Genomic DNA, 24,404 nt, shown 5'->3' on the forward strand with positions numbered 1-24,404 from the left:
TCATCAGAAAAAGAATAAAAGAAAATATTAGTCTTTTAGAAAAAGAAATTTTTTTCAGCAATTAATTTCATTAGTACTACCTAATAACGTAAACTATTAAAACTCGCTCGTCCAATCTATATGTTTGATTGAAACAATAATAATAGTACTGATATTAATAACGCAATAATAATAGGGTTATTATTATATTACTCGTTGCTCTCGTTGCTCATCGCGATGTAATAATATCTGTCGCTAATAAAAACATGATTTATTAGATGAATTACTTTTTGATTGTCTCCATACTAATTTGCTATATACACATATAAACGTTCGCTTTTATATAGTCACGCTTAAAAAGTTTAATCTTACAAACACGACGTTATCTATGATATGTCGAGTAGTACACATCGTTAAAGAGCGATCGCTATTGGTGCCAATATAATACCGGACATCGTCCTCCCCGACCTTCTCCCCAGGGCGCGTAATCTAAAATTCGTTCGTGGCACAATTTCAACATCGAACCGCGATCGATATTAAAGTCCATTAAACTGGTAACCCGCGCGCTAACGGCTCCCAACCGCCGCCGCGCGTCTGACCTGTGCGAGGTTGACCTACTGCGTCGTGGGGTATTAAGTAGTAATCTCGAGGCACGATCGGACCGCGCGATGAAAGCGAGTGGAAAAAATGTGCCGCTGAAGAGACCGAGCATGCCGGGCGCTCCGTCAAAACCACAATCTCCGAAAATATGTTGAAGCGTCTGATAAATATATTTTTTTTTTTCTCTTCTTAAATTTTCACATAAACGTAAGGGTTATTTAATCTCGGTAACGAGGAAAAAAATGAAGCAGTTAAAACGATTGACGATGTATGTTCGCCGATGTTTGAGGAAACGTCGCCAGACAGTTAGAGTGATTCGAATACAAGAAAGACGAAGGCGAATTGAAAGAGAAAGAGAGATAGAGAGAGAGAGAGAGAAATGAAAGGACCGTCCCGCGATAATTCCGCCGGCGGCGTGCAGCGATAGATTTTTACGAGGTCGTCGCGGGTTATAACTCACCTCGTTTGCGGGCGGCTCTTTGAATCCATTATACTCCCGGCGGTCGTAATAAATTTGGAAATTCTGTTAAATCCGCTTCGTGCCGCGCTAACGTTTTCCAATCTCGACGTCTGACCGCGAGCGAACAGCAGCAGCGGACTGTTTTACGGAACGGTCGGCAGAGCGGCGGGCATTAAGTGGTAATCTCTAGGTATGAGCGGGACGGCGGGAGGGGACTGCAAAAAAAAAAAGCGAATTAAAAGAGCGACCGCCACACCATCGCCACCGCCGCCGGTTCCGCCAATCACTTTAAAAGGATCGGCCATTTCGCACGCGGTCGCGGCGAAACGATCGTTACGCCTGTTAAAGCAATATCGAGGGGGCGATTTGCTTTTACCTTTCCTCGGACATCGGCTGAGCTCGCTCAGATGATCGCGATGAATAATTGGGAACTTTTCCGTCGGCCTGAGCCGGGCTCTTATTAATCGGCTTTCCGATATAAAGAGAAACGCGGAACTGCGCAATGTTTCCCGAAAAAAAAGGAGAGAGAGAGAGAGAGAGAGAGAGAGAGAAGGAAGAAGGCAAAAAAAAATGAAATCCAATTACAGCGCCAGTATAATTATAAATTCTCAACTCGTACCGCGCAGAATTATTCGTTCGAGGGACACGGCCGGCAATGAGAGCAAGCAAGGAGAGAGAAAAAAAAAAAGGGAAGAAAATGGCAGTTTCGTTGAAAAATTAACCGCTCCTCTCCTTCGTATCGCCCGTTGCCTCATCTTTCTTCACCGGAAGAACAAATAATTCGACCAACTGTGGTAAGTCGTTGAGGACGCGCATCGCTCTTTTCACGGTCCCTCCGGCTCGCCCTGCCGCTTTTTCTCCTCTTTTTTTCCTCCCGTTCTTTGCCTCTCGATGCTCGCTATTGCCGTTTTTGCGTTCCGCACAAAAGCTTCCAAAAAATATGTCAGTTCGAACAAAATCCGGTTTGACGACGCGCGGAAAAGCGGCGAACGAAAAAGAGAGAGAGAGAGAGAGAGAGAGAGAGAAAGAGATGTTTGTAAGCGGGACACTCTTGGCGATTCGAGAGAGCAAAAAATGTAGGCGATAAGAGAGGTGTTAGATCGTGAAATTTTCTTGTAATCGGTAAGGAACGGAAGTCCAAGCGTAGGAAGCGCAAAATAAACAGCCGTTTCCCCTCGTAACCGATTATGAGCACTGTCACAAGCAAAAGATTTCTTGACTAGATACCGCTCGTTTGCTCCCTTTTATTGCGGGCTCTGTGATATCGTCCCTCTACTCACGATCAGTTATCATCGCAAACTAACGATTTATAACATCAACCGTTTCTTTTTTACTTCTTTCATTTTTTCTTTTTTTATCTCTTGCTTCCTCTCCGTTCTCTCCCTTTTACGCTTTCCTCTATTATTTCCTCTGTCCTTTCACAAGTCTCAGCAACTCGCTTTCTGATTTCTTTTATACCGACTCGTTAAGGATACGCGCCAACAAAGTAGTCGAGATTGCTATCGAATCGTGGGACGGCAAAATTGCCAAACCCCGGGAATAGATACTCGAATAACAAACGCAGCAACAATCGCCACGGTTATCTCCCTTCAAACCCTTGTCATATTATAGAGTTGTAACAAACGACTTTATAACTTTATAACCAAACGACTCTAGATATATTAATTTTTATATCTTTTACACTAGACTCACAACGCATGAACATTTGAATGTATATGAAATTTTTTATAACGTGAGCTCTTGGATTTTACATGTTTGACATTTTCTATCGATATATTTTGTATTGAGGGCGATATTTTAACCGTCAGCCGTCCAGAAGATCGATCTCTGCGAGACAAGCGTTTAAGCTATTCTTAGCGAAATATATGCTCGAATGCAGTTGCGAAATGCATAGCCGTGCGAATCATATCATTGATATTTCTTATAACTGAACCTTATAAAATATATTGCAATCACTTTCTATGTTGTCGCAATTGATGCGTGTATGATTTCTTGAAAGCGTCTCTCCGATAAAGCTGGACAAGAAAGCACAGTACTTTCTTCTCTTTACTGGACGCAGTATGAAATGCGGTGAGAAAACAATGGCAACGCGATTTTCATGAATAATAAAAAGAACGAAGTGCTCGAGAAAACAGAATCCCCCTAAGTTGATCCACCTATCGCTTTCCGGAGAGAGAAAGCAATGTTTTTCATCCTTCTGAAAAATATGTTGACCTCGAATCTTCATCTTCCGGCTTGGAAAACATTCCCATTTCTTCCTTGTCGCAAAAGCGGCTTTTTTGGCAACTTCATTTTTTTGTGAAATTGATCACCTAAGGCCACCATAAGAAGGGATGGACGTCACCATCTCTCTCGATGGTGTAATTCTATTAAGTTTAAATTGATGCGATATACATACATTTATTTGCATCACTGTGCGTATTTTCGATACGTAAGTTATGTTTTTTCTATTTATTATTATATATCATATTTATGATTATATATCGAAAATTAGCTTGTCAAAATTATATCGATTTTAATTTTTGAAAGCGTAAATTTGTAAAATATTAGGATCGTGTCTAGCCTTATTCTTTACGAACTCTGCAATCCTAGTACGAAAAATGATTCGCATGCACGAAATCATTGCCATTGAGGAGATTTGTAATAACGCGAACCTCAGCGAAAGTCACCGGAGAGTATTTACTTCCTCCGATTTGAACTCGCTAATAGTTTTCCGATCGATCTGGTCGGTCCGAAAATGAAGGGGTCATTAAAGAGCTTCCGAACTATTTTCCCAAGCTCACAGCTTTTGCACAGCGTCCGTTGCAAATTCCTTCCGAAAGCTCCTAGCCGCGAGATTGCCTTATGACCGATAAGATGAAACTGCCAACAAACTTTCATTAAATCGATGGCTTAATGAATCCCGAATCGCTGAAACTAGCTTCTCTCAGTTCGAAAATATTTATTTCGAAAAAACGAGATGCATGTCTTTTATACCCACACACACACACATTGTGATATTTCACTTGATTATATTTGCATCTTTATCTATCTTTATCGAAAAATATTTATATAAAAATCTCTCTCTTACTCTCGAAATAGTTCTTATTCTCGAAATTCCACTCTTAATCACAATTGTTTTGCGCTGGTTCGTCTTTTATATGTTTTACCAGACCCTCTTCTTTTCGACTTTCTTGTGCTCACCAGACTTCCTTCTCATTCGTTGACGCGTCTCAGACATTAGCCGGCATTCTTTGCCATCGCTCTTTTCCTCACGCCAGCCTTCCATCGCTTCCACCCAAGCTTCGAGCTTTTGTTGAGCTTTTGATGGAGAGATTCCGCGCTTTGCCATGCTTGTCTGAAGCTTCTTCTTTGTCCTCTATTTTTCCCTGTTGCTCAAGGCTCCCGATAGCGATGTCCGGGTCCCAATTTCTCACGATCGAAAGATTCCCACGAGCTACTCAGCACATTCAGTGGAGAAAATATCTAGCAGAAATGGTTTCAATAATAACGCCAAACTGGAGATGAGTGTGAAAACGATTTGAGGATGATATTGACGTTTCCGAGATTTCCTTTTTCGAGTTATTCGGCAATTGGTTTCACTCCCACCTTTATTGACACACGTATCAACTCGACAAATTCGAATTACAGTTACTCGTTTCCGAATATATATTGCGAGCGCGATTAAAATTATATAATGACTTACAAACTGCAAATGTGAATAAATGAATCATAGAATCATACGTTATACGAACGTATTTTTTTATTAATGCGTGAAAAGAGTTATCTTTGCAAATTTCAAGTGCCACCGCACATACGACATGCAGTTATAAAATGATTAAAAGAGAGTATATATCATTTATATGTGGAATTATTTTGAAATAAAATATCTCGCAGAAATCCAATCTCGAAGTTTGAAAACTATAAACGTATATGCATCGTTATATGAAACAGTGCATCTCAACTCTCGTATTTCTATATTTCCATATATCCTCTTATTTAATTCATATTTTTTTATAAAAGAAAAAATCATCACAACGGATTGAATTAGTTGAATGCGTTACGAGACCAAGAGTACCCATTGTGGTGTTATATACAATAGTACTGCCGACTTTGTTTCAATATAATATTAAACGAGAGAAGATATACAAGTTTGAGGCACAATCAAGAGAAATAGTTAATTTTGTCTCGCTTCTTCATGCAAAAAAAAAAAAAAATAATCTTGTCACTTACTTTGGCGCATGGAAGCGAGAATGCCGATTTTTAGACAAGTTCTTGGAACTCTTTCTCTCTCTCTCTCTCTCTCTCTCTCTATTTCTCTCTCTTTTTTTATGTGCGAATTTGTGATTTATTGATTGCACGGCGAATGGCAGGAGATATCCGCATTACTTTGCATTGTAGTATCTATTGACCGAAGAAGTTTCCTTCGCCAACGAAGCTCTTGCCGTAACATAATGACGAACTCGACCTATATTTCGACGCACCTTCAAGTATTGCGCAACAGATTTTGTTCTTGGCCAAAACCAATTCTATCGCAGAGCTCGTTTCGCTTATTCTGCTTTCAACGAGACTTTATTTTTTCAGTGGCTACCAATTTTTTTTTTACTAAGTCCGTACCATTAAAAATGTACAAAAAATATTCTCTCCAATTATTAAAATAAATACAAAAAAACTTGCTTATTTAAGGCAACGTATAACGTGAAATATTGTTAAATTATTTTACGAGAAGAGAGAAAATGATTTAATTTTTTAAAGCAAAACCAAGAATATAATAAACTATAATTTTATATAAGAGTCATTTTTTTATTAAAGTGGCTTGTATATTTATTATTCTCATTAAATGTTAATACTTTACATGGAGACCTAGATGTAGATTAGATTTGGACATTGTGATGAAAAAAAAAACAATTGTTATGGGAGTTCGAGGCCCGACAGCGAGAGAATACGAGGGTGAAAAATAAAAAAGCAGTGTGCTGGGTCATGAATTACTTAAGAATACGAGCTCATCGTTGGATCCGCCAATTTATAACCGCGGCCCTTGCACAAGTGGCCGCGCAGCCTTACTCGTACTCGCATGCCAGTTGAATTGTTTTAATAAAGCTGGTAAACATATTTTATTTCTTGTAACGCTATTTGCGTCTCGTAAAAAGGTTAAGCTCCCTCCTCGTGTGGCTCGGACGCCGGCAAAGAATTGTCTTTAAATCGAGAGGAAAATGCACGCGAAAAATACAATGCGATGCAACATTAAATGCTGTCTCGCGAAAAGTTTATAATTTTATAAACTTTACGCGAGATCTCGTTTAATGTCTTTATTATACCTTAAAATCTTTATTATACCTTTTAATTCTATTGATAAATGTAGGAAAAGGTCTCTCTTTTTTTCTTTTAAAAATGTTCCTTTAAAAATTAAAAATGTGTTAAAAAATCATATATATATATATATATATATATATGATTTTTTATTTTAATTTTATATTATTATTTTATTATTTTCTTAAAAACTCTCTCTGGTGTCTCTTTTTTATTATCGTCACTTTGTCGGATCTTAGGAGAAAGTTTAAAAAGATAAACACCAAAAGAATTAATTAAAGATAACAGTAGAATAATATAATGGACGCGCAGGACAGATACCATGCAACTTTGTATACGACATCATACCGGATGAAATAACTGAACTACACTATCAACGTACCACGTCGAGTCTGACAAAGGCAGCCTGTCGTCCAGTTGCCTCCTGGGACCGGAAAAGCTATGATCTGCAAATTTCATTAACACCTACCATCCGAGATAATGTTGTCTATAATAACTGTGGCTGAATCCACGCTAAATGCACACCCTGTCATGCGTCATGCCTGCATATTGCGCAACATTTGAAACAATCGCAAAAAAAGCCGTCCCTGACGACATTATCGATGATGTTTTTAATTTATATCATAGATATATTTCAGATCTGATAGTCGATATATTCTGTAGATTCCAATCCGTTTAATTCCTTTTACAGCGTAACTTTTTATTAACTCTCTCAGCAGCTTAGCGAACGGATTTTATCCTGTATTTCCGCCCGAAACTCCGGAGAATCGTAGTGATAAATTAATTCCGTGAAATCGCGAGAAAAACGTAATGTTCATAAAAAGCCTGATTGAATGTCGATGATATCGCATAGATGTTACGCATGTTACAATTTGTAGATGAATAATGAAGAAGCAGAAAAAGGAATAAATATAACTTTGCGTCTTATTTTTTTACGCAGTATAATCTAATGTTTTCTAAAATATAGAAGAATAATGAAACGCATTGCATATAGAACGCACATACGTATAATGTCAATCGTCGATCTCGTACCGAGATAGCAACCGATTCTCGATGTTTATGGTTTCGAATCGACCGAACACTCCGAGCACTCAATGACTCTTCATTTTCATGATGCGGCCATAACGCGGTCTGTGAGCGACACACGTCCCCGTTCCCATAGATTTAAGTAATCGGTACATAGCCGGCGAAAATTCGACTCTCCACATTCATGCCACGTCGACCTTTCGGCCTGTTCGAAGTTTAATTCACCGCGAAATACCGGACGTCCATTAGCCGAGTCTGCTTTAACCGTGTCCGCCAAAACTCCACTCACGCGCACCGCGTTCACGCACACACACACACACACACGGCATGCCTACCGTACGGCTGTGTGTGTGTGTATATATGTTTTTTGTATGTATAGGTGCTCATGTACGTTTATCACGCTAACTTACAAATTCGCGGCATTGACTAACGATCCCGAGCGTTTTCTATAACGCGCCGTTACGAATTAATTCGCTAATGGATTAATGTATGTTTGATGTTCAGAAATTTTCATCTAGATCCTTTATTCTCATTGATGGGTGGGCTTATCGAGTCGACGATAATGTGCATACGAAGCACGAATCTATTTAGAACGAGTTTCTAAATTTATCATTAGCTTATCAAAATACTCTGTCGTTTTGAATCATTTTGATTCGTTTAATTTCCGAATTTTATTAGTTGCAAACGATTAAAAATAAAACGATATTTATAAATTATAAGCTTCTTTTTCTCTTATACACAGTCAAATAAATTACATTGTTTTTTTTTTTTTATTATAATCAAATAAATATTATCTTTCTAGAATTTTAATTCAAGATTTAACATCTAGAGATTTAACACACATCGAACGTAATAATACATAATTATAAGCTCGACATTTTCTTTGAGAAAAATTAGCTTTAAAGTAAAAATCTGTCGCAATTCTTGCAATACCATCCTACACCGTTGCTTGTTTTTTAATAAAAAAATTGCATTGTAATATTAATTCTAAATACGGTACACGACTCGCTCATTAAATTACAACTACGTAATAATACGAAAGTGCCATTGTCGACAATGAAAATTGGGTAATAATGCGAGAAGCAAGGTTTGGCGCACCTTCTCGGCTTGATGATCAAACGGCCGACAACAAAGTTTGCCACGTATAAACAACACAAAAGCCTATTGAACTGCGCGAGGCAGGCAGGGAAGGGGGAGTGGGTGGGAGCGGGGGGGAGGCACTAGAGACAGCGGAACGTTTCCTCCTTGCAATTAGCTGGCTAATTGCCTGCCGTTTTGATACGGTAAGCGCATTACAACGGAGCTGCGCATCGGATGACTCTCTGACGTTGTGTCGGCGATGCATCTTCGATCTGCCGGCTGTCGTCTGTTGGCGGTGCATTCAGCGGTCCGCGCATCTCGACCTGAATACACCACCCTCACGTATATACACGGACCAGCCCCATGTTGCGTTCCCTAATTACCGTCGTAGCTCAGTGAAGTCGACCCATGATGAAATTATCGGCCTGTAAGCATGTTCCCTTTCCCCCTTCTCTCTCATTCTATCTCTCTCTCTCTCTCTCTATTGAAATTGTTTGTGCGTTCAAATTTACTTTCATGAAATAAATATTTGTATACTTTTTAGTTATCAGCATAATTTATAAAATGTCGATATTATAGATATTTTTTGGAATATTTTTTTAGGATATTTTATTGCTTTTTATGCGAATTAAAAATTGTTATAATTTATTCTGAGTTGATTCTGAAAAATGCTTATCTATTTTGAAATATTGACAGTATGATTTATGAAACCATCAATTATTGCAGCGTAAATCAGAATAGAGAGAGATTTAAAAGTCATTGCTCTGCATTTAGCAATTTATTATTATTATGAATCGGAAAAGAGAAAGGAAGAGAGAGAGAAAAGGAGAAATTTAAAAGTCATTACTTTGTATTCAACAATTTGTTATCGAAGCAATTGAAAATATAATTGGAGTAAATGCCATTTTATTTACGGGAACAGTCAGTCTTCTTGTTTATCGCTTCTCAAAAGACATCATACTTGCAATTTTTCTCGCGATTATCCCGCTGTGTAGGTTGAATAAGAAAAATCCCGCAGGTATTAAAAAATAAACGCATCCGCCGTTTTCGATACCTATTTAGAAGCCGGCCGTTGGGAAATCATACAAGGAAAGTTTCCGCACCTCACTTTTTCCGTGAAATTATGGAATATATCGGCGTACGAGGTTTTGCACTTTAACTACCAATGCAGCAACGCTGCCGCTCCATTTATTTTACCATCGATAACGTCGATTCGCCACCATTTGCTACTTTTACATCGAAACCGTATTATTGTGACAGGCTTTGCTGCCTTTCCAATAGTTATGACAAACGATTTAATACGCGAATTCGATGCAGCAATTTTAAATAAGCCGTAATAATAGCTGTCCCCAATTAAATGAGAGACTTTCTATTTTTATTTTTTGCGAATTATTTATGTAGTCAGAATGCCAGACTTGCATTTTACAAACTATAATTATATTATAGAATAAAATTATTAAACTATAATAAACTTCCAGACAAGTAAAAAATTGTTTAATACTAACAAGTAAAAATTACTTCTTTAAAATACTTTAATTTATAATTTAATAAAGAAATTATTTATATTTTCTTTTTAAATAAGCTTAAATATTTATATTTTATAACTGAACAAAAAAAAACAGGAATATGCCAAAGTGAAATAAAAATTCACTTAAAAGAATATATTCTACTCTATTATCAAGAACGCATAAAGATATTTTTAAATAAATAGAAAAATTAAATGAACCAAATAATTGCAGATAGAAAATGTTGAAGAATCTTTTTTTTTAGTATTTTTTAGTTCATTCAGTAAAATCGTCGAAAAACTTGAATGCCATTTATTTAAGTAACGAAGACTCTTCTACTCCGTTAATGGTATTAGATACGAATATTAAATGTGGAAGTAAATGTAGCATTTCATGCAATTTATTGTTTAAAATACTGAAGGGTGAAGGGCGTATTCACCCTGGGAGAGTTGAGTGGGATTAAAGTGAAATATTTGGGATATACGTTGGCTGCTCATTAAGCTTACCCTGAAAAAAGAAGGGGAACACTTGTGACGCGGGCTTATCCCTAAGAGTCCATTTCATGTCGCGAAACATAATCGCTGTAATCCAAGATGGCGTAAACAGTAATTATTCCTTTGAAAAGGACTTGCATCCCTCATAATCCTCTCTTGTGACCCTCATTTGGATCTCATAATTCCATCAGAAGATCGTAGCATCTATGATTATAATTCTACAAAATGTTGACGGTAAATCTCTTAATTAATCGACCAACAAACGTTACACGGAAGTATTGTATATTTAATCCTAGAATACCATTCCTTATTTTCCGTCAGATAAATATGAGCATTTGATGTTATCTTTGCACTGAAATGAAAAGCGTGTTATTAGAAAAAAATTTAATATTCTTTGCAATTGCAAAGAAGTTACGATATTTCTTCCTTAAAATCTATTTCTAAATCCGTCTAAAATCTAAGAGTTTGCTCTCGCGGGAAACGACGCAATAATCATAAAAAATTCATATTTTCGGACTGATTTTCGTCTTCCTGTCTGCTCGATGAAGCGATCTCGTTCTGCGTCACGTTCATTTTTCCAGTCATCTCTCTTCGAGTCATCTCTCGATATTCTCAGATTTCGCTTCATCCATCTCGGCAAGTTGCAAAGCCGACGGTATTAATCACGAGATCAAACGACGATTTAGGACGACTTTCTTCGGTGCCTCTTCACATTCCTCTCACTCCGCCGTTCAAGGTGAGTTTGGCTTTAAAGCTTAATCCCTTAAGAGCCGCCGCTGGAAACCAACCTACTCGATGCTAGGTCCTGTTAAGGCAGGCAGGCCGACTCGTTGAGAGGGTGGCACGGATATTACGAACCTACCCCGCCCGTCTTCCCCGTTCACCCTCTGTATCCTTTTACACCACCTGCCGCCAGCATCGGGACATTAGTGCAACTTCAGGAGACAAGCTTTTATATTCCGGTAATGTAGCCGGCGCCGGTTGGGTTATTCGTTTAATGAAGTTAACTAGCGTGATGCTCGACGTACTTGTTGGCGAAACGATTACACTCCGCGCGCGCACGTGAGGCAACTTGCATTTCCTCTAATCGTGCTGGAGAAAAAATAAATCGCGCCGAAAAAGAGATCAGACATCACTCGCGAAATTTCGTTAAATCGCGACGTACGTTTGTATATTTGACACGTCTTACGTAACGTTTCCACTGAAAGGTGTTTCTAGTTCTTAATCCCCGAGTTTACTACGTGCTTCTCCGACTCTCGCTCTTTCTTTACAAAGTCAAACAAAGACGCTTTAAAATGAATAGGAACTATCTCCAGGGAGATAATCCGAGAGTGAATTTCTACAGCGGATAATTGCTGATACTAACGAAATTGAAAATGTATCATTACTTGTAAAATCTCTTCGTGATGTCTTTGTATAAGAATTTTGAGATTATATTAATGAAAAACAATTTTTGCTATAAGAGAAAATTTTCATGCTCCGACATCAAGTAAAAATATATTCGAAAATTTTTGTTATTTTAATCACATCGTCCACTATTTCCAAATTTAATTCGCCGATTTCACGACGCTTTCTTCGCTTCGTTTTGGAGCGATTTGCACCGACGCCCCGAACTCGAGGGGCTCTTTTTCTGCGACTCAGGCCAATTTCGCATAGATCGATTTCTCTTGAAATGACGTGAAGCCGATATATGAGGGCATGTACAAGGCGTCCCGAAAGTTCACCGCAGCAAGTTCCTTTTATTAAATGATTTCTTTCGTTAGTTTAAAATCAATTTTTTCCTAAAAATTTCAGTATATCCCTAAATTGCATTACAAACGATGTAAAGATAAAGAATTTTGACAAATGAGTATATTTTGTTTTTAATAAATTATTTAGAATTTATTTGAAAAAGAATTTAATTTGACACTTGCCAAAATATTTATTATCGAAAATTAGCAAATATTACGAAGAAAATTGCAAGTCGGTCAAACTGCTAAAGAAAACTTAATTTATAAAAAAAACATAAAGTATGATTTCTGGAACACCATATATATAAACCAACCTTCATATACAGATAGTACACCTGCATCGCCGTATATGCTTGAATTATGAAGGCGCGTTTGCATAAGACTTTTACGGCGGATTTTATCCTACGTAGTTTATTGGCACGTCCCTTATTGGTCGGCCCCTCTCACTTGGAACCGACAGCGATTAATTCCTTTTCCCTCCACGTCCGGATATGAATTTTATTTTAAATGCAATCATTACGAATGCATACGTACCGACTGCATTCGTCGCGGTGCGATGGAAAATCCGCTGAGTCATCTGTTATTCGCGCTACGACCTGGCGCCAACATAATTTAGCGTTACGAGACATCGAGAAATGTGGACGCAATTACGAAATCGTGAAAGTTAATAGCATTTGATGACTTGGCGAATTGCACGTGCGTTAAATGTTCAATAATTACAGAAATAAACTGCGTGTTACTCTACGAATATCTATATGCGATCATTTCTATAAAAAACTCATTAATATATTATTTTTCTATTACTTATACTTATGAAAAGATTTGAGAAATATTTAAATCTCTTTCTTTTTTTTTTAGCGAAGGATTTTTTATCTATGAATGTTTTTAAAAATTTGAAGACAGATAGTCAATATTTTCGCAAAAATGTTGAGAAAATTCCGCATCGGTCGCAAGCTTCCGACAACAATATATATCTTTTTAACTCTAACCATTGGATTAAAAATATATTGAAATCTTTCTAAATAAAGAATAGAATAATTTATTACCTATTTGTTTATTATCTATTAATTTATTACCTATTTGTATTATACTCTATTTATAGATTTTTATATCTATTTTTTCGTACGCTCGTTCATAAAATCAATTTCTTTAAATTATGCATAATGTGAAAACTATTAATATAATCGACGATGCATTTTTCGATAAAAGACAATTCCAGGATTGATTACGTAATTTGTAAATTGTATTTCAAAGTTTCAGTTCATCCAATATACATATAATGTCAACCGCACACATTGAACTTATCGTTGCATTACTTATTCAGTGTTGTTTTCAATATTAAAAATATTAATATTTTCACAATACTTATTATTTTGACGTCAAAAAAATGGACAATATGAAAGTAAAATTTTGTAGAAACATTGTTCTCATGTTGTAAGAAAATGTTACACTATTAGAAGAGCCCTTTTTATATTTAACATAAATGCTATAATATTAACTTGCGATTATTTTTGATGCGCGAAAAATATTTCTTATAGACCGCAACGAGATCATTTCCATATCTATACCCTGCAAAAATTGAATCACTCGAGAAAGCCAGCGAATGGCGGATGAAAATTCCACCGACATCTTGCACGCAAATCTTCGTGACAAGTTCCCTTCCTATACCCATACAGCCCCATTGAACCCCATCATTCTGTCACTCTTTCATCCGGCAACTTCTCAAGTGTCTCGAGACATATCGAAGTGCGCCAGGTTACTCTGCCGTATCTCCTCGGGGGGATGGAAACTTTACAACCAGTCAACATACAAAGATCGCGAGGAGAAGAAAGTCGACCGCGGCGAAAGTTGCGAGTGAATTGGCGGAATATTTCGCAGCTGAATACCGAAACTGTCGGAGTCCGATTGCACTCTTGCAGTTTCTTGTCTCGCTTTCAAGAGAGAAATCTTCGCCAAAACGTCATTTCGCAAACATCGAGATAAGAAATCCGTATACAACAAGCAATTCCAAGAACGGGCAAACTTCAAAAAAGTATATGTCTCTCTAGTTACTACATGACAATATATCTAAATATATTACAAGTACAGATAAAATGCGCGTCACCTTCATCTCTTATAAAATGTCTCTTTACAAAAAAATATTAAATACGGAAAGGAAAATTGTCTAGATTATTTTCTTCGCTTTTGCAAATTATTTGAGGTAAATTGCCTCGAGAGCAATCGAGCTCGATCATTCCGAATCTACTGGAACGTTACTCGAAGATCGCGACGTAACGGCCTCCGTCCATCGCAAAGTCTGAGTTGCACGTTCTTGGAGATGACGTCTCCAGATGCTGCACGTGCATCTCTCCGTTCGCGAGATACCTTGCGACGAGTACTTGCGACTCCGATTACGAAAGTCGGAGACTCGATTTGATTCAACCGTCGGCAAGGAGACGGGGGGAACGATTCTCCTATCGATTTTCTCGAGCACGTATTCAAGCTGCTTTTTCCTTCGAAATATGCTGATTATTTGCTGTCAGTCACGTTTTTCTATTACATCGGAATTACGATACGCTATCACGCGTCGGAAAATGATGGAAAACAGAAATTTATTATTTCCTCTGCGTTATTTATGCGTCCAGTGGCTTGATTTCCGGAGGAATTCCGGAGGAAAGTCGCCGAGGCTTACTTCTTCTTGGCATACGCTCGCGCGCTTTCTTACTTTTGTATCGCGCGTTTAGACGCGACAGGAATTTATGCGCGACGTACAATGATTCGGCACGCACCCTCGTTCTCGGGTCGCGATCCCCGGCGTAAGCCGTCGATATTTCAGAGATTCGAGTGCGTGTCACTTTCGCGGACCTCCCCAAGATTCGTGGATTCTCTAGATCCTCCGTGAGAAATCGTCGATTTTAGACTATCGTACATCTGGTTATCCTGTAGCGATTCCGGCAAATTCATTTCTCCAACGTCTCGCTTTCTTTTTTTCCACGAATACAGATCGATTCTCGTTTACTTTAATCTCGGTTATCAATTATGTATGAACTAAATGATAACGTGAAAGGGAACATTTCGAGGCCGCACGAATTGATCACCTGTTGCTCAATCAAATATACGAAACAGCACTGTTAGAATTACGATTTATTCCTATTATATTCGTTTTCGCCGCCGGCTGAGGTAGGGCAAATATTTACCGCCGATGGCAAATGCAATTGCGGCTCGGTAGCGCGTAAATTTTGCGGGATTGTCGGCGCGAGAAAAGTCAACAAAATCCTGAAGAAGCGCTTGTTGCATCATTCACTTCCGCTAAAACGGTGCCGCCGCCGAGGCCTTTCACACCTCGATCCTCTCTCGGAAAAACAATTTCTTTATCGTTTCAGTACGTAAGCGTCTCCTCGTAAAACGAGGGTGCCAAGAGATCGGTCAGAACCTTTCCCACCGCACCGGCCATCCCTATACGGACAAATCCTGGGAAAAGGAAAAGTGTAGCATCTCTCCTTCCTTCTTTGGTATTCTGAAAATCTTACGATGGCGTCGCAGGAGAGACGTAAAGCCGAAAATAACGATAAAAGGATCTTGTTCGAATGGCGCGGTGAATCTAAAGGGACGGGAGTAAAACGGCGTGCCGTTTGAAACCGATCAGTCCCCGTTGACTCTATTGTGTCTCGCACGAATGCCGATTTACTGGATCATAGGAATGTGCGAAAGACGAAGGGTGAGAGCATAAAGTAATTAATGTTAAGGATATTGGGACGACGCGATTAATAATTAATATTTTATATTCTCGGCATGTTTGTAAATATTTTAATTATCGAAGATTATTGTTTGTGTGACAACTTGATGCAATCCTACATCGTGTTAATGAAATTACTTTAAATTATTGTTATCATTATTAGATTTTGTCAAATAATATAATCAAATATAAAAATATGAAAGCAATTAAATAACAAATATATGCACACATAGATATATATCAGGAAAATATAATTTAAAAAATATAATCGTTATATATAAAATAAAATATAATTTAACAAATATAATTATTATAATGTCAGTTAGAAATAATCATCAAGACTCGCTACAAGATATTAATCTCAATTATTTTGCAGTTCAATATATAAGAGAAGCATCTATGATGAATCTGAAACGAACATATATAGAGTGCTCAATATATTTTCGTCGTCTTTCTGTGAAATTTATCAAGTTAAGATAGTAGGGTTTATAATTTTGTATTATGTCTTGTCGAGGTGAAAATCTCTAGAAAGAAAGATTCTTTCTCGCAAGAAATGCCGAGGTCTTACGATCGCATTGCGGTAGATATAAATCCAAATGTAACGATAAAAAAAAAAAAAAAACTCGATGTGCCTCGAGTGAAATACGTTGAATACATTGGCGAAAAGAGGGGAAAAAACGAGAGAGAAAGAAAGAAACAGGAATGCAGAACATCGTAAAAGAAAAAAAATAGTAAAAAGGAAGGCGATCATCTCTGACGGTAACTCCGTCCACATGCACGTGGTCCACATCATATTCGCGCTTTTACGCGCATGCATTTGCATACATAGTCAAGTGGATGGAGAGGCTGAGAAATCGCAAATAAAGGAGAGAAACTTGAAATGAAAGAAATGTCGTAGACGGAACGAGCGTTAGTAGGAAAGGAAGACAAATTCCTATAAAATCACGATGTCTTCTTCCAAGAAGAAAACGGCATCTTCGTCATCTTCGTTGTCCTCGCCATCGTTCTTCGGTCGTACAATAGTCGTCGCGCGACCTCGGACACGAGGAAGGCGCGGTGGCCGGTTCGCCAGGCGGACAATAGCTTTGCCAACGACTTTGTTGTCGTCGCGGCGCTGTCGACGTCGGGCGCTTTGTATTGTTTGTCGTCGCCGGTGGAAAAGCGCGCGGAAAGAGGATATAGCGAGAGAAATGCAGGAGGTGGAAATGGTTGCGGGGGAGAGCGGGGAGAGGGGGAGGGGAGGGCATGCGGAAAGTCTGCAGGCGATTTCTATTGTCGACCGCGAAGCGTTCTCTCGGCCGCCGATATAATTGGCGCAGCCGCGCGCCGGATAACTCGGACGATAACGAGGACAAAGAAGCGACGCCGCGGAAGAAGACAATGAGAGGGAGGGGAAGGAAAATCTCTCGAGAAAGTGCCGGGGGTTGTGTCGTGTATCGGGTCGCCGTTTCTATTCGGCCTTTCTGGCGATAATAGCACGCGAATCCCGTGATAAGTTTGACAGACCCCGTCGCGAAAAAGTGAGAGAGAGAGAGAGAGAGAGAGAGAGACACGATTTATACAAAAGCTTTTAGAATTTCTTAATGTAGAGCTGTGTGAGAGACAGAAACTGTGGTAGCAAATAGCTAATTTTCTCGACCTAATTTGCGATGGTTTTATTTCCGCGCATGTATGTGAGAACTCGGTGATTTCTCGATTAATTCGCGTGTCCTCTATTATTACGAATATTTTTTCAAACGTATTATGATCTATGTCAGAAAAACGACACAGTTAAAAGTCTCAAAGGGGATGGTAAATATATAAGTAAATTTTTTTCTCTGTTTATGAAGATAGATTATAATTTATGAGAGATTGTCACTGACATTAATTTTTTAATATAATTAAAATTGTCGAATTAAATTAGATCATATTGCACTATACTTATTTTTAATATTTCTATATATAGATATTTGGAAACTATATTTCTAAATAAATATAGTTTGCAAATAAATATAGAAATCGGGAAAATTAACTTAATATATTATATCAGTATCATAAATACATTCGAAAATCAAGAATATCATTCACTGTAAAAGAGCGAGAAACCGATCGCGCTGCTTTTATCGAATAATTATCGGACGAAAATCCTTGGTAAAGAGAATTAAAGGAACGAATGGAATGGTGAAGCGGATAAGAGAAATCCAATAATTTTTCCTTTATCTGCGATTCATCCGAATAATATTGGCGATTAAAGAAGATATATCAAAGTTATAGAGAAAAGAGAAGAAAATGCAAATGTGGATATAAATATGTGCCAACCTTTGAATATATCTTTAGTAAGCTTGACTAACCCATCAAGATCCAACAAGTTCATTGGTTTAAAATGTATTTGTGAATGAAGAGGAGTAGAATACGCGAAAGTACTACCGACCACTAACTTCGCCCGCGAGTTCCGATTGCTCTTGTAATTGACGAGACTGTGAAAGATGGACTTTCTAAGAGCCGCCCCGAGGCGTTGGTGGTAATTGCAGTTTGATCGCGCCCTTACTGCAAACTTTCACCTAGTTTGTGGGCCTTGTAATAAGTCTCAAGTTCGCTTTCCGGTAACTTTAACCTCAGACAGCGAAAACTTGTAAAAATTACAAAAGCACCCTCTTCATAAATTGTGATTCGAATGTTATCTCGTTGCAAAATAAAAACGCTCTTCCTACAAAATTTATATATTGAACAATAAATTCAAATTTATTAACGGGAATATATAATTCAAAGTAATATCCGGCATTTTTGAAAAGCTATACATTTTTCAAGCAGAATAATAAAGATGTGTATAAATGATTGAAAAAAATCAAAGCTTTTAAAATTGTAAATAAATTTTGCACGCTAGAATATAACTCCGCAATGCGCTGTATGTCTTCTTCATCGAATATTTAATTTTACACAAAATAAACTCCATGAATCATCGCACACGCGACTATTTGGAATAAAGAACCGGGCGTCGGGAGGTTGCTATTAAATCAACTCGAGAAGATTGTCTTCATCTTTGTCGTATGAGTGCCGTCGAAACGGAAGCAGGACAATCGCGGGAGTTGTTTGGAACTTCGTATGCCGCGTCCCCAACTTAGATTTAACTACGAGTTCACCCCAAGGATTAATGTAGCGCCGTCGTAATTACATGAAGAACGGGAGCGATGTGGGTCGAATCACGTGTACCTCGAAACAGGTCGAATTAATCTTCTTGCTCATCCCAACTTTACGCACGACTCGCGCACCACTTCCTTTGACGCGCTTTCAGCCTCTATCAAATAAATCTTTTAATTGGATATCGATTAGATGCGCTCGTACTTTGATCCACTGTTAAGATGGTCCATGTTATTAAATATATATCACATTTTATATTAAGAATATTATTTGTCAAAATAAAATATTTTTCTTATATATATTTCGGAGATTTTGACAGATTGTTTATTTTAATTAACTCGATATGTTTTGCTATCGTTCTTGAGAGAACGAATTTATCATTGCATATATAATATAATTAGATTAAAATGCTCGAGTTACGGAAATAGAAAATGGAAATGTGCACAAAAATAATGAATTAGTGATATTGAAAATAAAATTAAAAACATTTTCAATTATACAATATTGAAAACCGCAAAAATATGAAGTGAAAATATCGCGCGATTCGTTTGACCCTTTTGGCAAATCCTTTCAAAAGACCTCGGCGGTATATTGAATTTTCAGCGATTTCATTCCGCTGATCACATCAGCGTTCCCGCGCATCTATCCATATCAGCGGGCTACCTTCCGAGACGAAAGATCTGTTTTCCCGGGATGGGAAATGGGGAAACGGGGGCGGTTCGTTCAGCTCCAGCTTTTCCTAACTTTCGATCCCGCGAGATCGGTCACTGAATGCCCAATGTCTACGATCCACCGAGAGCTATCCTGGTACTATCCTACGGCACGTCCGATGTATAATTGACGAGCCACAAAGTTTGTTTCGTATCAATGTAAAAGACGTGTACACGTCAAGTTCAATTTCGACATTTTTTCCAAGCGAAATATTTTCGAGCAAAATGCGACCTTTTAACTAATCGTATATAACTTGTTCTACTATATAAATCATGATATTTGATTATTTCCATGTCTAAGAAGCACATGCGTCTTTTGTAGATAAAAGATAAATGTAGTGGTAAAAAATAATATCTCTTTTGATTGATTACTCGTGCGCAAACGCGAAGGCGCATATATATAAAAATTCAGATAAATCTGTTTTATTGCGAAATATTTCAAACAAATATCATATCTCGTTTTTAATGAAAGAATTAACGCAGTTTTGGGAAACGGCTTATAAAAATAATATGACAGTAATATATCCAATAAAAATGTTCTATATATCGTATGTATTAAGGGGATAAGTAACCAGATCATTTTCTTACTCGGAATACTGAATCTATTATAAGCTGAAAATTATGGTTCGTTGTCTTATTACGACCATTATACATTCGCTTCTCTCCGAGAATTTGCTTAAAAGATACAGCTAAATAATACAGCTCCTTCTCTTTCTACCTATATAATATTATCAGCGCCTCTTCTATGCTGCATAATGCATCGGTTATTCCTCTGTGGACTTTTAAACATCATTAAAACACCTAATAACTAAAGATACCTCCTTTCCTTTGTGATTACAGCGGAGAATCTACCGATGGGTTTTCCAATGATAACTCAAGCGCCGACGACGAAGGTAGTCGAGATTGGCCACAACGCGGTTCTTCTTTGCACGGCAGTCGGATCCCCGACGCCCATCATCTCCTGGGTGCGAGATATGCTACCTATCGACACGTCAAATCCACGATACACGGTCCTGGATTCCGGTAAGTAACGAGCACCTGTCAATCAAAAATACGACCAGAGCATTATACTATCGTTCGTTTCTCTTTTGAGAGATCGTGTGCTCGAAAGCTCCAACTAGTTTATGCAGCTTTAATGTAAAAGATACGATGCGATGAAATAAACGCGACGTTGTTATCGCAGCGAGCGACGAGCGTCACACTTTATTCGCGAGACGGGAAGTAGGTCGATAAGAGAGGAGGAAAGACACGCGCAAGAGGGCGAAGGGAGAGAAATATGGTGGGTACAGTGAGCGATCGAACGATGACAAAGGCTATGAAAGATAGAAAGATTAAGAGTGTTTGGCGGGTACGCAGGTAGGTAACAATGGGGCGCCCCGTCGACGGCGCGCGACCGCTCTCGCGCATGTCATATCTCGTTGAGTGCCCGGGTGCGTAAGTCACTGTCAACTCGCGGCGGCGTTGATCGAGTGGTCACGCGATACGCGAACATCCAGCACATCCATCTCGTTTGCCGAGAGCGCACCTGGCCCCTTCCTCTCCTCCCCCCCCCCCCCCACGCCTCTTTCCCTCGTACTCTCACCGAAGCACACTTTATGCCCGATCATAACCGCCGTTAAGTGTCCTCGCGTTATTTTCGATCCGACTTAAATAGCGATTCGCTCAATGATTCCTTATAAGACTCACCGAAATGCGCTTTTTGCTAAAGATAAATTCGTAACTTGGATGACAATCTCATTTTAAGCATGCAGAATGAAAAAGTTTATTTAAATATTATTGATGTTGCATTTCTTCGTTATTTAGAATTAAAAAAAAAAAAAAACACGGCGGTCAGAAATACATTGCGTGTCTGACCGCATGTTGCTGTCACTACTGCCGCGTTTGACACATGTGCACGCGCTACTCTAAAGATCCTCACATGTACATTAATCTACGATCTCACGAGTTTAAACAAAAAAATGTTAAAGATCTTTTTATAAGCATAACCTGATGACAATCTACTACGAATGTCCATTAGCCTCTTGATAAGAAATCTTGGTTACAAATTCATCTCAATTATTCGTTAATCCAGAAACAGTAGTAACAGTTCGTGTCTGATTACAGATAAATGCGACTATCGATGTTTTTCAAATGTGAACATATTACTTTCGAAATACATAATTTGCATACGTAAATGTAATTTAAAGACGAATATTACATAATTTTCCCCTCCACAATAATTACCTCCTGCCATTAAGTCTAGCTTAACTCTATAAGATATCTCGTGTACGATTACGATAAATTCAACATGTATAAAAAAAAAAAAAATCGCGTAGTTCTGAAAAAAACTTTTCTATAACGCAATCTCTTCCTTCCTTCCGCATGTTTTTCTTAATGTCCAAGTCTAATTAAGAGGAGGGAAAATATTCTCGACGAAACTATAAGGCGCATCGTTGCCGAGCGGAAACTCGCGTTGCGAAATATATTAATAATACTCCCCGAGGAAGTCGATGGCGCGATAAGGGAGGGCGAACGAATAATTTTCAACGAGCGCGTTATACGCGGAGGAGTTTCGTTAAAGCGCGATGCATCCCATTATCATTACCTTCGCCGCTTACACGGGCTGCGCCTTCGCGCCCGTACACACGTACGTACGAATGCATGTATGTATAACGCTCACTTTGTTTTTATCGCACGGCGGCGGTATCATTATCGAGCGGCACGTCACGTAATACCGGCGGCGGTGCACTTCCCCGGACTATCTTTACGGTGCTCGCCGCAGTTTGCCGCGACGTGAAAAGTGTACATTAGATGCAGCGAAAGCCCCGCCGCTGTGTGTATGCAACGCGTACACACATATACATACACACAGGCTCTTGCACGTGCCTTGTCGTGTGCGTGTGCGCGTTATGTATTATGGATACGTTTGCATACTCTATTCGGCGCATCCGTATGCATCGGGGCCGTGTAGGAACGAGGCATCGATACGGACATGTGTGCGCGGTGTGGCAATCTTGTCAGAAATTGCCGTAAAGAAAACGTCACGAAGGGTGGAAAATTCGTTCGATGGGCGAGACGGATATTGGACGAAAAAAAAAAAAAACTCGATCCGCGCGATACGCGTGCTGTTAATCCGCATACATTCGTGAAAACATTTCGTCCATTTGGAAAGTAGAGATAATCAGGTTGATCGGGAATGAGGGTCCTTCTCGAATGAGAGTCCATCCGACTCCCCGACCAATGGTCGTTTTCACGATCGATAGCCGCGATAATGAAGTATGTCGAGCGTTTATGTAAATTCGTTCGGCAACGAGAGGGGCGGGCCGTTACGCGGCTATTATTATTGTAATTAGATGGGAGGAATAATGGCGTGTACTTTTAGTGTTTTTGCTATCCCTCTTCACCCTCCTCCCGAAGGTTTGCCTATTACCGCAGTTACTATTCGAACACATCTACTGTCCGTAATAATGATAATACAGTAGTGATAGTAAATTTATGTACTATCCCAGTTTTCGATATTTATTTGCAATTAATATCTATTTATATTCGAAATAGTTATATTCGCTAGTTATATTCGAAAAAATTATTAAAAACATTTAAAGAGAAAATATAGAGAAAATTGAAAAAAAGAGAATATATAAATTTTTTAATTCAATTAAATATATCAATTGCATATCAATTGTCACATTTTAGTATATAGTATAAATAACAAACAAATTATTTAAAAAGATTACTGCGAATTTTGTCCCGCATGTTAGTTTCCAGGATGGCGATCCCCCCAGCATCCGTAAATGAAATTTATCAATGCGTAGCTGCGCTCTTTGTCATCGTGCATCTTTTTATCGAGTGAAAATAACGATGCCATTGTCGACCATAAGATCGAGTTAAGCGTAATTTAACGGAGAGGGGTTGATAACCTCAGGCTACATGAGGGGGTAACCCCCCGAAGTCACATCAGTCACTCGCTCGCGCCCCGAACATTATTCGCGTGTCTTCGCAACGCCCCTTCGTGCCCCACACGCGTCCCCCTTTCCCCTTCTCCCCTTAGTCGATACTCACAGAGCATGCTTCCCGCCGTTGCCGCCGTTATACGCACGTCCCATAAAATATACGGCTTAATGTATCGCAAAAAGTACATCACGAGTCCATGTACTTTCTGCATATAGCGGCGCACCAAGTTTCGCGCGAGGAAAATGGATGGACGGAGAAATAAGGAGAGGAAGAAAGCACGCCGGAAAGAAAAGACGCGGCGAGAGAGGGTGCCGACTGGGGGCGGCGTAGGAGACCGAAGGGACGGGGGGGGTGAGCCGGCCGGAGCGAAAAACGGAGAGTTTTCATAAATTCCGTCCTGCGCTGACAAGCATTTTTCTCGTAAATCTCGCCTGTCTTCGAACTCGTTAAGCGCGAGAACTCGCTCGAAAATCACGCGCGCACGTGTATGTCCGTCGTATCTATCCGCTCCGATAGCATTAACGCATTGCGGGACGCCCGCGTGCGATAGATTGCCCGGTACATTTTCGGGGAGAGGGGGAGGGGTAAGAGGCGGGGGGAGGGGGGAGGGACTGATGATGCATTCTTGACAGCGTTTTTCATCGTTCTGCGATATTTTATTTCGAAACAAGAAGTGGACGTCACCAAATAACGCAGGATGACGCTAAAAATAACACACGCTATCCATCTACGCACTCGATACATCATGTTTTCCCGAAATAAAATGCAA

At 39.0% G+C, this 24,404-nt stretch overlaps 1 protein-coding gene across 1 annotated transcript in view; it reads left to right on the forward strand.

Moving 5' to 3' along the window:
• The window catches only part of LOC126858563 (tyrosine-protein phosphatase Lar-like), a 273,630-nt gene that overhangs the window by 215,254 nt on the left and 33,972 nt on the right, over nucleotides 1-24,404 (forward strand). Inside the window, 1 exon segment of the mRNA XM_050608989.1 lies at nucleotides 20,546-20,728. Coding sequence (XP_050464946.1) covers nucleotides 20,546-20,728 — 183 coding nt within the window.

This window comes from Cataglyphis hispanica, chromosome 26 (genome assembly GCF_021464435.1).
Source record: "Cataglyphis hispanica isolate Lineage 1 chromosome 26, ULB_Chis1_1.0, whole genome shotgun sequence".
Taxonomy (NCBI): Eukaryota; Metazoa; Arthropoda; class Insecta; order Hymenoptera; family Formicidae; genus Cataglyphis; species Cataglyphis hispanica.